Below are 14462 nucleotides of genomic sequence, written 5' to 3' on the forward strand. Positions count from 1 at the left end.
AGTTGCACAGCATAAGTTCTGTGTTGATTTTGCAATCGTCTATTGTATTTTGAGAGTGTTTTTGTTTCTGAGAAACTATTAGTTTCTGAGAGTGTTAAGAGGCAGCAGTGAGGAAAGGATAGGTTGAAGACAACGAGAATATTGAGGAAAGGGTGGCAAGTCAGAGAAAGAATGCAATTATGGATGTGAATGTGAGGTGCAAAGATAGCTGAGGAACAAAGAAGTCAAAGTTGACCTAACAATTCAGTGGTACAGGCTGGAGAAGACACAGCAAAAACCTTTAGAAAGGTCAATCTGAAGGGCCTTGATTTGACTGCCTTTGGAGTTGCTCCCACTGAATAGTGTACCACTTGTTCCTCCCTGCAGCTTTTTCCAAAGCAAAACAAATAAATAGACAAAAAATGCGTTATGTAATTTGCCGATATTGGTGCCTAAAAGTGCAAGTAATACTTGGTGTGGGCCAGTTGAGTAGTCCCAGTCCACCATTTGCAGCATTGCTTGTGAATTTGGATTTTCCAAGAGGCAAGAGTTAGAGCTATCTGAAAGTCACTTCACTCTTTCTGCCCTGTCTTCTGCCAAGAGGGAAGTGAATGTTACTGGGACCTACAACAAGCACCATAAGGTCTTTATAGGGATGTGATGAGGACAATGGTGCTTCTAGCTGGTTTCGCAGAGGTGGGGGCATGGGCCACTTGGAACCATATTTTTTACAGGAAGACTAAGTTGAGGAAAAATGCTTCCTTACTCACAGAAGGAGGAAAGTGGGAGAGACAATGAAAGATGAAGGCATAGATGTGGGTAGCAGGGCTGGGGGACAGCATGCCACCTGCGCAGCCTAAGAACAGCTGAAATAGAGAAACCTGAAAAGAGGTAATGGTAAAAGGTATCAAGTGCTAGGAACAAGGCCAGAGTAGTGCTTTCTTAAGCATATATTAAGTATCTTTCTTTGTAGATAGGTGGAACAGGGTTTAATTTAACTTTAGCGAAGGAGGCCCCTTTTAGTGTATGAATGTTACAGACTGTCTCTGGTCTTTTTCTAATGAATAGTCACTTGGGAGTAAAGGTAATGGACACTGAATGCTGTATGTTCACTTCTATGTGGAATAACTATCTTGCTATGCATAAAAAATGTTTCTGCCATGGGACTAGCAGCATTTTTGCCATGTTGACTAAGTGATGCCTTTGTTGAGTTTGGTCCTGAGAGAAATAGTACTGGTTTTACTTAAAAATACAAGGGAAGGATAGGTAAGTAAATCTTATTTTCCTGCAGGTCAGTTTTAAGGCAGGTCTGAGCAGAATACCATTACATGTTCAATCACTGCAGCAGAGTAGGGAATTATTTTACATCTTTTTTTTTAAAAAAGTAATGTTTTCATTATGCCATAATAATAATATTTTGTTACATTTACAGCAAGAAACAGTGTAGTGGAGATATTAAAAATGCAAACCATTTTGGATGTTTCTGTGCTGATGACAAAGTTACTCATCTTAAAAATATCCTTTGTAAAAACAGTAAAATTACAGGAAACAGACACATACTAGTCTGTCAAAAGATGGTCCATGACCTTGCCTATTTGATATAATCGTTTGGACACTGTAATTAAAATTTTCTTAGAGAAAGACATTGGGCAAAGCCCTACAGGAATGTATAGGATGTCAACTGGTGGGAGCATGGGTGAAGAGTTTGACCACCCTGTCTGTAAAGAATTGCTTCCTAATGTCCAGTCTTAACCCTAATAATAATATAGTGTTACTGTGATCTAGTGATATTTGGTATAGTGATGCTAACATGTCATCACTATATTTTACTTTATTTTAGTTATTAAACTGTTATTAAACTACTGTTAGGGATTTTTCTTTCATTAGGGATAAACATAGAATTACTAAAGAAAAACAATAGATTCTTTGCTCAGATCAAAGATCATACACATTCAAAAATGAAAAGGTGTATCATTTTGTGAAGAGTTGTATCATAAAAGAAAGTTGAGAAAAGTAGGGGTAAAAGGCAGGCAGAAAGCATTATCGATAGTGTACCCTTGAGAAAAAGCAAAGCAAGCTTTATGGAGAAGAGCATGTTGCTAATTAGAAAAAAAATCATTCCTCTTGTTTGATTCTTGCTGTATTTTGAAAAGGCTACGCATTCGTGCTACGCAGAAGGATCAGATATCTGCCTCAGTCATTAATTCATGTCTATATCAAGATGATGCATATGGATAACTACATGGGCCAAAAAAGAAAAGTTGCATAGACAAAGACTGTGTCAAAAAAAAACATAAAATCTCAAATTTGGATATTAAAACATTATTTTTCTTCTCATCAGGCACAGGATAACTGATTGGGATTCATTATTTATAGAGTTAATGAAGGGACAGTCATAGGGTCATTTCCCCATTGTTAGGGAAGCAGATGTGTAAGTGAGCCTGGGACATGTAGCTTTGATTAAATCTGCTTTGATTTAAGCACTTAAATACCATCCTCAAGAATTGTTTCCTTTCTTTGACATAGAATTTCAAGTGGTAAGTGGATTAAACCAAGTTTTGGGTTGAACGAAATGTTTATAAATACAATGAAGTCTACAAGTCCTTTGTTCTGAGCAAATAACCATATGGGGTAATGAATTTTCCAAAATTCATCCCAATAGCTTTTGAAGTCACTTACAAAAATTAAAGGGGTTATTTTGTGGGATTGCTCAGTTTATTGATTTTCTTTACTGTCTTTTTCTCATTTTCATATCTCTAAGTTTGGAGCAGTACCATTTTATCGAAACTGGTGCCTTGAAGACAAAATCAGTAATGTTAACAAATGATTAGAGAAAATTATTCTTGAAGGCTTGAGTGTTCCCTCTCCTGGAAAAGCCCCCAAGCACTGGGGGCAAAGAGCTCTTAGTGACATTCCCAAAGGTTTTAGATAACTTCCACCCTTTGGAGGTGCCTTTCTGTCTCCATTGCTTGTAAGGCAGCATCCTCATCAAACTTGAAAGCCCCATACAGAACCTGCCTTAAAAACACTGTCCAGCTTTGCGTGTACATGGCCATGGGAGTAACAGCATGGGAACAATGGGATAAAAAAATACTATCCCACAGGCTCTGTGGACAGCCACAGCAGCATGGGGGAAAGAGTAGAGCTATGAGTGAAAAGCAGGCTGCAGGTTTGGAGAGAAAGACCCTTAGTGAAACCAGGGGCTACATTAGTGCTCAGTGCCATGCAGGTTCAAATCTGTGCTCTGGTCAGCTGAGGGCAAGGTAACGTCAGTATGTAAGGGAATGAGAGACACACTCTTCCCACCCTTTCTTGAGGTACACAACCTATAGCAAGAAAAAAAAGCTGCATAGAAGTGTAGAATAGTTAGGCTTGAAAAGGACCTTAAGATATTTAGTTTTACCCCACCTCACACTAGACCATGTCATCCAAGGCTCTGTCCAGCCTGGCTTTACACCATTTCTTGATGTATTTAAGAAGAATGTGTGCCTTTCCATAGGTGGTAGTGTTCACTTTTCTTTCCTTCGTCTAGGCTTTTTTCATTTTGTTGCAGGGATTTTTTGTGGTTTTTTTTGTGTTTTTTTTTGGTTGGGTTTTTTTTGTTTGTTTGGTTTGGTTTTTTATTGTTTCTGAACATACCATATGCTTCATGTGCTTACATTTTCCTGGTAGCCTCCCTGGCTCCTGAGAGCAGATGCATCCTATTTCTATATAAAAACACAGAATCCTCTTTTTTTTAAAAAAGAGCATGTGCAAGCTAGGAAAATCTGTGGTAAGGGCTGACTTCTCCATTATGTGTTTTGTTCAGTTTTTTATTTACATCTGACAATGTTCTAAAACAGTACCACAAGACAGCAACCTCACTGCAGGAAGATCTCTTTCTGGTTTTTCACAAATGCATTTAAGGCATCTGCTTCAAAATGCTTTCAGTCTAAACAGAGAAGAGAAACAGAAACATAGTATGACTTCCCAGGCGGTCAGAGGGCTGAAGTCTGGTTCCAGGTTAAACAGATAATCCTGCCTCTATTTAATTTTCCTGATGTCTTCTTAAAGCTTGTAAAACAGTTTCATTTTTTTGCTTGTTTGTTTAGTTTGTTGGTTTTTTTTGTTGTTGTTGCCATCAAGTACTATTTAGCAAAGAACATCAAAACAGAGATGTTGAATTTTGATGAGACCAGGCATCAGCTTGTTGCTGGTGACTGAAAATTGTGAATGTCTGACAGCTATTCAGTAGCTATCAGCTTCTGCCCAGCTGCGAATTAACACCATTGGTGGAAGCCCCAGTGCAGGTGAAGAGACAACAGGTTTGAAGAAAGCAGTGCTTACTTCTTCATGAGCATTAGTTTTAAGAGCAGCATGAGACTTCCGGAATTATTGTACCATTGGTCCAATAAATTAAGGAAAGATACTGCATTTAGGTAAACTCTTTTTAAGCTTCTGAAATGCCAATTCTAACTTTCAGGATTTGCTCTCAAAGATAACTGTTTTCTTCTTTTTCTTTTTTCTTTTTTCTTTTCAGTTTGGGCACCTCCTTTCAAATTTCTTCCTTCTCACTTTTCCTCCCCTCTGAGCTATCACCTGTTCCCCTCAAACTGTCACCCAAAATATTTTCGATGCTTGAAATGTTATTCGTAACAACAACTCGTTTGATGTGGGGTTATTTAGGATTTTCAGTTATTTAGTTCAGCAAGCATCTATTTCAAGAGTAACAGGGTTGATATGTACCTGTTCCGCATGGCAAAGGGAATGTATGTGAAGAATGGGTAAAGTAGGTGGTATTACCAAGGGCTGTGTGGTTGTTGGGTTTTTTTTTAACTGTGAAGCTACAGGTCAATCTAAAGCCTGGTAGATGTTCCCTAAAGAAAAAAAGGGTTTAGGGTATTGAAATTGGATCTTACTGAAAGCTTCTCTAGAGCAGATGCCTGTGCTTTTCTCAGGTAGCTAGGAAAAAGGAGGTAGATGTTTTTCTGAAAAAGAAAAATGTCTTCATTTAGTTTGATAGTTGATGAACCATTCTAGGCCATTATCCAGAAGCAGCCCTTCTTTAGCCAACTGACTCAAGAAGGTCTTTTGGATCCCAAAGGAAGGAACATGATGTATCATATTGTCTTTGGCGAGGTCACATGTTTTTATTCACGCTGTTACAGGTACTCAGCTGACAGATTTTGTAATAAATATGGTGAAGCAAAGCTTCACTGAAGCCAAGAGTACAAACCCATGGGAGTGACGGAGTCATCCTACAGACGCAGGGATTTCCATATTATTTTTCCTTTTATTGTGGCTTTTAATTTTTTATTTATTGTGTTTGTATTTGATACAAACCATTAAAAATTAAGTTCTATCATTTTATTGCCTGTAACAACAACAACAGAAAAAAAAAGAGTTTATATGAGAAATAGATTTGGCCAGACTGAATAGTTTAACCTTCTTAAAGGATTAAAAAGTTAAATTGCATATGAGCATCCTCAGAGTTGGTACTTATTCACACAGACTGATTTGGGAATCCTAGTATTTCCAATTAGGCAAAACAGTTCAAAAGAGAGATTTTTATTAAATCTCATATACACATAGATGTTCTCTTCATTAGGTACTACATAAAATTAAACAACATCATAGATGTCAGCTGTACGCTAATGAAATGCAGAGAAAAAAAAACGAGGCATTTACCCATGTTCTGAGGCTAAAAAAACAAAACAAAACGCCAAAACCCAAAAACCAACATTGGTTCCAAGGAACTATATTTTCAAGAAAGTCTCCTGTCTTCTGAGATATCAGGCATGTCTGCAATGTTTAGCTGTCTGCAGCTATTCTCTGCTTGATAGTGCGGATGTAGCTGGCTTCAGATTGAGGTAGAAGTGCTGTCACAGTGGCCACTCCATGGAGTGGCCACACAGCATGGGCTGAGCGTGTGAGGGGTTTACAATCCCTGCTGAGCTCTGCGCTGTTTGGGTGTCGTGCTGTCTCGGAGGGACGGAGAGGAAAATCGAAAAGAATGCAACTCCCACAGATTGAGATAAGAACAGTTTAGTAACTAAGGTATAACACAGATCACTACTGCTACCACCAATGGATACAGGAAATAACAAGGGAAGAGAATACATCATCTCACCACCAGCCGACCGATAACTCGCCCCCCCAGCCCGACCAAGCTCTGACCGATACCTCCTCCAACCCTGCAGACTCCCAGTGGCCACACAGCATGGGCTGAGTCAGTGTGAGGGGTGGCAGAGCATGAGGCTCACAAATCCCTGCTGAGCTCTGCGCTGTTTGGGATACATTGTGCAGCTACCACAGGTACCAGTGACTTATAGGGACTCAGGTATTGGTGGCTGCTAGGATGGAAGTGTAAATCTGACCTGAAGGTGACCCTTTCTGCTGACATTTCTCATGTTGATCTGTTCATCAGATGAAAGCTCTGTATGGGTCTGCCAAGCCTTGTCTTCAGTGGCAGACAGATCTTTTATCTGCGTAACTTCTTGACACCAACTCTAGAGAAGATTTAATGCAAAAAGGACAGTTTTAACACCAGTTAAAACAAATGCAGTACTGATTATTTGGCATTTTTCTCAACCAGTTGCATGCTAAGGTAGAACTCAAAAAGCCTTATCTTTCTGGGAAGTGATAATGAGGGCATTTGCTCAATGTGGTGTTCTGGACAAACTGTCTTTTGGAATGAAGACGAAGATGACGAGATGCATACACGCAGAATACAAAGCAGAAGGGATTAGAAGGCAATGTGTGGTTTGTTTCCTAACTACTTTTTAACTACATAATCTTATTGAGACAAAAATGTTGTTTTAGAAAGGACAGTAACAAAACTACAGGAGTAATTCAGACAAGATCAACTAGTGATTTTGTATCACCATTTTCTAGCTGACAGTTGCTGAATATGACCTAGACACAATGTGATTTGTGTAAGTAATTTTTCAGTTCAACTTGTCCCAGTCGTGAGTAAGTTGTGGCTGTGAAAAAGCCTGCACGATTCCTTTCCCTTTGTCTCCTCTTGCCTCTTTGCAAACACGCTTGTGTTTGGCAATCTGCTTTTGGAATCACAGAGTTATCTCTCTGTTCTGTAGAGTACAAGATGCTAATGCATCAACAGACAGTTTTATAGGAGGCTATGATTTTAATACAGTGCAATGGCACTGGCAGCTTCTCAGACTGGCACTTTAATTCAGCTTTGCTCACTTTTTGGTTTACTTAATAAAAAGATGCCCTATCAACATTTATTTATTGGAATGACTTTGGAGTATTTTTTGTTTGTAGCATTTTCACTGGTTTATAAACTTCATCATATGAAAACGTATTTTGCATTTATCTCTGTAGATGATGGTATCCAGCTTTAGTGTTCTATTTTGTGGGAGTTTCTGCCTTCATGTGTGTGCCAGGTGCTGGAAAAGCAAAGACAGGTCCTTGCCCTGTTATGCATCCTCAGCAGGAAAGGACAGTAAGGAAAGGAGTTCACAGCTAAGCAGTTGCATACATCTGCTCAGAGCTGCCACAATAATTTTGTTATTGTTTTAGCCTTTTAATACAGTTTTTACCTGTGAAATTCTGAATGGATAAATCTTTTTCATGAGATGATGAGAGGGTGCCGTCTGTTAAGCTGAAATCTCTGACCCCTGCCATTTTATGAATGAAAAGTGACAAGAAGCCTCTTGCCTCACTCAATAACATGATTAATCACAACAGTGATTTACCAATTTCATATGTCTTTATCTACAGCGAGGTTCCCTGTAGGCATATGTTCTGTATGAGTCAGTGAGAAATGCAGTGCAGATGCTGGACAGGAATGCAGTTTCCAAACATAATCCATTCCACCTAGAACTGGATTTTAGAGCTGTTTAGACTATATTTCTGTACTTACATGTAATATATTATTATTTAAAATTACAGATTTTGTTCACTTAATTATTGCCATGCTATCTGGTCATGAGTGGTGTATGTAAGAACGGTGTAGTGATTGTAAATGGAGTTCAGGAAGGGGGGTCAGAATCAGTCCTGTCTCTTCCTGCTACACACCTAATATCAATTCTATTTGCAAATAGTATAATGACTCCAAAAGAACTAGATTCAGAGTTGGAATGGCCAGCAAGCCATATACACAGTGATAAAAAGGAGGGCCCCTGCGGTGGACTGGGGAATTATTCAGAATTATCATTTCTCCCCTGCTGTGATGTCTCTCTTAAGCATTACATCAATAATATCAGTAGTAATGTATATCTCCAGGTATGCAGAACATAATTGTTGTCTGAAGACCGACAAAATGATGTGCAGGGAGAGTTTCTTCTTCCAGAACTTAAAGCCTAAGTAGACAAGTGGTAGACATTAAATGAATTGTCTGATGTTGTGCAGGTTGGGAATAGAATCTGTCACCCAAGTCTTTGTTCAGGTTGACTGTAATGTAGGCTCTGTATGGCTTTCAGTCATCAGAGTTTATTTAATGGAGTTCTGCTCTTGGAATAAAATCCACCAAAATTTGTAGGTGGGGAGAATTTTGACGATTTTGCTTCATCTCCAGCATATCCTAAACCTCTAAGTATGTGGGTTTGGATTCACCTTGCCTAACTTTACAAGTCTACACTGTAGTGAATGCTCTTAGTACATTGTTCATAAGGTCTGTTTTAGATGGTTGCTTGTGGATGTAACATCTCATGCTATGACAGCAGCTTGGTTAAGGTCCATAAAACTACTTCAGATGTAGAGCCAATAAAATAGGTACCTAAAGATTGCTAAAAGGAATCTCATCCCCAGTGGTAATAGTCATGTCTAGAGTTTCCTAAGCAGCTCTTCATAAGGAGACCTTGTACACTCACAAAAATCCTGGTATGTGTTTTAGGTATTTATCACCTTTGTATTTTGGATATGGATAAGGAGGTGAGCAAGCTCCTTTTAAATCTCATGACGGCCTTGATCCATTAATTGTGCTCTTTATTTCACATATTACAGACAGCCAACAGAAGCACAACTATCATAATTTTCCTTTTTAAAAAGCGCTGTTGGAGACAGCATTAGTGCTTAGCTTAAACACTCTAATGGTGGCAAGTGAGTAATTTTTAGGGTTTATAGTACTTTGTTTCTTCATCTCAAATAGATTTATTTACAAGAAGTCCTTTAAAACTTTAAAAGTTTGAGATTCTAAAAAGCTCATTTTTCATGGCCTCATCTTGCCTTTTTCCTTAATTATTTTGGAAGTATTGATAATAAGTTTTATTTTAGCCATTTTGGCCAGACCTACTGAGTGTTTTGCTGAATACTGTATGAACTTCAATGAATGTGTCCGTATGTGTGTGCTTTCCCCCACACGCTTAGTACAATATTTGAACCAGTTCTGATATGTGCAAACTATTGTCCTCTGTGTAAAGAGAATCCAAAGCCTAGATGAGTGTAATGGTTTTCTAGAAAATCAGCTTACTGAGATCCAGTTAATGTATTTTGTGCCTATGGTTATACAAATATGTTGCACCTTTACCTTAAACAATGCCTTGCACAAAGTGATGTTGAGATTTGACACTCATAGCACTATTAACTGATCATTATTTATCACACAGTATAATGTGTTTTACTTCTGTGTGTGGCATAGTAGGTACACACATTTCTTCCTATAATGTGTAAGACCATTATTAACCAGTGAGAACAACGTTTTTATGTAAAAAGTAAGAAAAATCTGTTTAAAATCCCTACTGTATTATCCAAAGGAATTAGCATTTTCTTGATTGCTAGTCAGCCAAGGTTTTACAAGATTTATTGTCATTTTGATTTTTGGATGAATCATTTGGTATATTGCCCCCAGAGGCACCTCATTATGATTCAGTGCACAGCATAGAAAATTGCTTTGGCTTTCGGGACTCCATGGAAAGCGAGTGGGGGTTGCAGTGGCTCAGCATTGTGAAGCAGCAGCATTGTGCTTAATTGACACCTTTGATGTATCCCTAAGACAGCACCTGCACCTCCCACTGCTGCTCTGAAGACGTCAGCCTTACGCAGAAAAGGCTTCTGCTTATGAATCCTGCATTGCATTCAGCTCACTCTGTGAGCAGCCCCAGCTATCCTTAACTAATCCCATTGCTTCTCAGTTTGGCTACAGCTTGGCTTAGTACAGAGCAGGAATTTTGCTGCTTGCTATTGTCAGGTTAAACAGTAAGATTTTGTCCATGTTAGAACACATAGAAGGTAAGTCAAATGCCTTGTTGTTATCCTAGTATGTAAATATTCTCCTAAGATTCAGAATCTGGGAATCTGATTGTTGATTCTTTTTTCCTGGTGCTGATAAATGTGGACTGTGATATAACAATTGCTTGTTGAAGAATATTTACATATATGTGAGATACATGCTTTGTAGTGTTTCTATCAGTGATTTGGTATGAATATTATTGATAGGCTCTCATGTTATTGTAGTAGAATTCTGTCCTCTACTGGTATTGTTTTGTTAATTTAATGGATAATGTCACATGCATGCAAAGGATGGCTTCTAAAATGATCGGCACTAACATATATGAAGGAACTTACCTATTTGAGAAAGTGGGGTGCTTTGATGTAAGTCAGACTTACATGCCTCTAAAAAGCCCTTCTCGGTTAAGTCTGAGGTGACGTTTGGGTCAGATAGTATTGCAAAAATCTCTTCAGATGAATGAGTGAGGAGCAGCAACAGCTGATATGTTCTTGCAACCAGTATTGCTTTAAAATCTTGGTGGGTAGTGGTTCAAGCCATAAGTAAATGGTATTAAAAGGTATACATTAGCAAATGTTTGTTAGGGTTAACAAAGCACCTTGCTCCCCATCACTTTCAAGCACAGGAACAAGTACAGTGTAAGAAAACATGATCATGTACTCTACTGTTGACTAAACAATCTTTTCAGGTTTGTTAATCACTTGCTTGCACTCTGTATAAAGATTGGCTTCATGAACCAAAACTCTAAGGCAATAGTTCTTTTGTGAATTACCTTATTTAATGTTTAAAACATTAAGCAAAACCAAATTAATCTATTCAACAGAGAATGAAAAGAAATATGTTGTTTCAACTATTTTTTTGTTTTAAATAATGCCTTGTATTTATTTTTTCCATTTATTGTTCTTTTAGTGAATGGAACCCCTGGTAGCCAGCTTTCTACTCCCCGCTCTGGGAAGTCTCCAAGCCCATCTCCCACCAGCCCAGGAAGCCTACGGAAACAGAGGGTAAGGAAATAAGGAAACTGATTTCTGAGCATGACTGGGGAGAGTTTGGCATAGGGATTGTTATCTGATAGACTTCTCCCCACTGATTCCTTGTGTGTAGAGTCATAGGGTGGAAGAGCCTGGCTACCGTCCTTGTTGTGTTTGTACAACACTCTGAAGCGAAATACTACTGTTCTGTGTCTGTCAAAATGCTAAGTATGCTGCGAATTTGTTTCTCCTTGAGGGGAAAACCAGGGATATCTTTCTCCTATTTTACAAAACTTTTGTCTTGTTTTGTTTTAGTTTCTTTTACCAGATGTTTCACAACTGGAAGGAAACATTCACACTGTCAAAGACATATTTTGTTCTTAATTTGCCATAGGCATTACGTGACTTGCAAAACCTACAAACAGTTTTAATTTTGAAGCAAGGTGAAAGAACGCACTGTGGAATTCAGAAGCAGATTAGCTGTGGTATCATAGCCTTGTGCAGTGAAGATACCATCAGTACCAAGGCAGCATGAGACTTGTCAATTACTTTGTTGGACCAGAGTTGCTAGTAGCTGTAGATTCTCCCTAGTTATAACCTGTAGAGGAATCTACAGTGTACCTAAGCATGCATCAAGAATTAAGGTAGTACCTATCTTAATGCTGTAACCCACTGACAAAATATTAGTTGTTCAACCCAAAAGGCTCCACATGCTGATTTAATTAATCGTATCTGTTCAAAAGCAATGGATCAGATGTCTGTGTGTCTTCTGCTATTTCTAAACTGTGATATGTTCTCAATGAAAGCTTCCCTAAGACAGTACTCTGTACCTCAGACTTATTTATAAACGCAGTTTGAACACATGCTTTTTCTGCCTTTTCAGTTTTTAAACAAAGACTTAATTTGTGTCTCTCAAAGTAAGGGGATTAGGTACAAGATTGGCAGTGCTGGACTTTAGGGGCTGTTGCAGACCTGAGTCTCCAGATACCCAGATCAGGAATAGCATGTAGCATGACATAGCTTCTAGCCCATGTGCCCTTCTTGCTGTCCAGTGGATACCAGGGAGCTGAGGAATTGTGCCTGCCCAAGTCTTACCTCAGGCTGGGATAGAGCCATGGGTTTCTGTGTGACTAGTTTATAGAAATGGAAGCCAAGTGTGATCCTGCAATATGGAGAGAGTGAGAGAGCAGCAGCTTGAAGCCTCAGGGTAGTGTTGTGGTTTTCATCACCTGGTACACAGAGAGTGAAGATGAAAGTTTCTGTACTAGGGGTAAGCTGGTACTAAAATCTTCTTGTATGCTATGTCTTACACTATTGTTTATTCTTACTGTCAAAGCTTATTAATGAATCATTATTAAGTTGCCAAACAGGGAACAGAGTCTCTGAAATGAATTATACATTATTTAGGTGGATGATATCAGTATACAGTGGATTTTCATTTGCTGTAAGGCTGTCTCATTTCATTGGTAACTTTCCTAAACTTCCTTCTCACCACTGATACTTCTCTCCCCACAGTGAAGAGATGTTTTTTCTGTTAATGTTTGTGGGTGGGTGAGTGGGAACCATGTGGTCAACACTGTTAGACACAAGGGGGTTTTGGCCACAGTTTTTCTGACTTTCAAATGTGAAGAGGAGAGCAGATAGGCTTCTTATCCAGGTTCGTTATGTGGAAGTGTAACAGGATTATTGAATGTCAGTATTATGGATGCAAAGGGCTGTGGTAGCATAATCATGTTGCTAACTCAAGAGAAAATAAATATTAAAGTAAACTAGAGGAGAGGTAAGACATTTTTAAAGAGCTGAATTCCCTTCTCAGATATTCATATCCAACCTCCTTGACCTCGGTAGGGGACCTTTCATGCTTGTCTGGCTTTATTTTGAACAGATTTTTTTTTTATTTTCCTGATGAAACATGGAATACATTAATGTAAAAATAGATCCCAATCATGTAAAAATGCATGACAATAATATTATTTAGGTTACAAAATCAATTGATCAGAACTTCAGGGATGGGAACTTTACACTTGCTCTGAGAATTTATTTCAGCTCCTTTCACGTTTAACTTGAGAAGTGAATGAGCCAGAAGTTTAGTGAAAAAACATATGATTGTGTTGTTAAAGGTCAGAATGCGTACTCCAATGACTAAGTTAGTTATATGAACAGCCATTAAACGGTGCTTACTAATCTTAATTTTCATATTAGGAGTATAAATGGTGTTCTCTTTGGTTTTGGTACCAACTTTTGTATGTTGCCATTTATATTTTGAGGACAGGTGATTTTATGAACAATATTTTCATAAGCCAAATTTGACCTCAGAGCATTTTGCTTTGTCTTCAATGGCTTCAGATACAGGGCTGACAAGGCAGTTGTGGGAGGGTTATTCACTAAGAGGTTGTTGAATTGTTGGTATCGTGGTAGACGTACAAGAGAGGAGACTGATTTCAGTGCCTGCCTTGTCTCAGTGTTTCAAGGTGAGGTATTCCTACTCCATCAGAAGAGTGTTGGCTGCTAGAGCCACATTTTAGAACTGGAATGCTAGGTCCTGGGAATGCCAGCTCAGCTGTGTAGTTCGTTTTTTTTCTGCCCCTCTCTTGTTTAGAGTTAGAGGAGTGCATGTTCTCTTGTGCTGTCAGATACATGGGATGTGAGTGGTGTATACTGGGTCAGGAAGGGAATAGAGAATGCTGATTCTAGCATAGCCTGATTGTAACTAATCCATCATCTCTTCAGCATCCCCAGCTGAGTGCTGTGAGGGAGTTGTAGGCTTAGTATGTCAAAATGCTGAGGGGTTTGGACAGGCTGCCAGGGTTTGTCCTGGGAGGTGCAGGGAATTTATACTTTTGGATTCAGAGGCACAAAAGCAAGGCATTTGCAAAACCTGGAGTATTTCTCCCTCAGAGTAGTTAAGTCCTGTAAAAATAGTAGAGGTGGTAGAATTTTCCAAAGAAAATATCCCATCTAATTATGGGGTTCATTAGGCAAATTAAAATAAGGATCAATCATTTTACTTACTGGCCTTTGACTGAAAGTTTTGCACTGATGTAAATAAAGCCAAAAATGCTGCTGTGGTAAATGCTCATGAAAGTAGTACTCTTGTAACCCTAGAGATAAGATTTTTCACTCTCGAAAGCTGCAACATAAAAAGATCAAGTTTTATCCTTTCTCACTTGCATATGTGTGTGGCTGAGTTTTTTCCAGAAATTCAGAAATCAGTGAAAGCTACATTTTAATGCTCTTGGGAGAAATTCAATCTATATTTAAGGAAAGTAAGATTCGAAAGAATAATTTTTGGTTGCAATACAAGGACTTCAAAGTGAACTAGGAGCCAGCTATCAGCTGTC

General features: G+C 38.6%; 1 protein-coding gene across 5 annotated transcripts in view; it reads left to right on the top strand.

Moving 5' to 3' along the window:
* DCLK1 (doublecortin like kinase 1) overlaps positions 1-14462 on the top strand; it is a 243935-nt gene that overhangs the window by 167698 nt on the left and 61775 nt on the right. For 4 of the 5 annotated variants that reach the window (XM_062615023.1, XM_062615019.1, XM_062615020.1 and 1 more), the window contains exon 6: positions 11060-11154. In XM_062615023.1, the coding sequence (XP_062471007.1) occupies positions 11060-11154 (95 nt within the window). Of the gene's footprint in view, positions 1-9974; positions 10153-11059; positions 11155-14462 lie in introns of those variants that run through there. The other variant, XM_062615021.1, reaches the window with a different exon arrangement.

This window comes from Pezoporus occidentalis, unplaced genomic scaffold (genome assembly GCF_034315485.1).
Source record: "Pezoporus occidentalis ecotype Australia unplaced genomic scaffold, CSIRO_AGI_Poc_V1 ctg18, whole genome shotgun sequence".
NCBI lineage: Eukaryota > Metazoa > Chordata > Aves > Psittaciformes > Psittacidae > Pezoporus > Pezoporus occidentalis.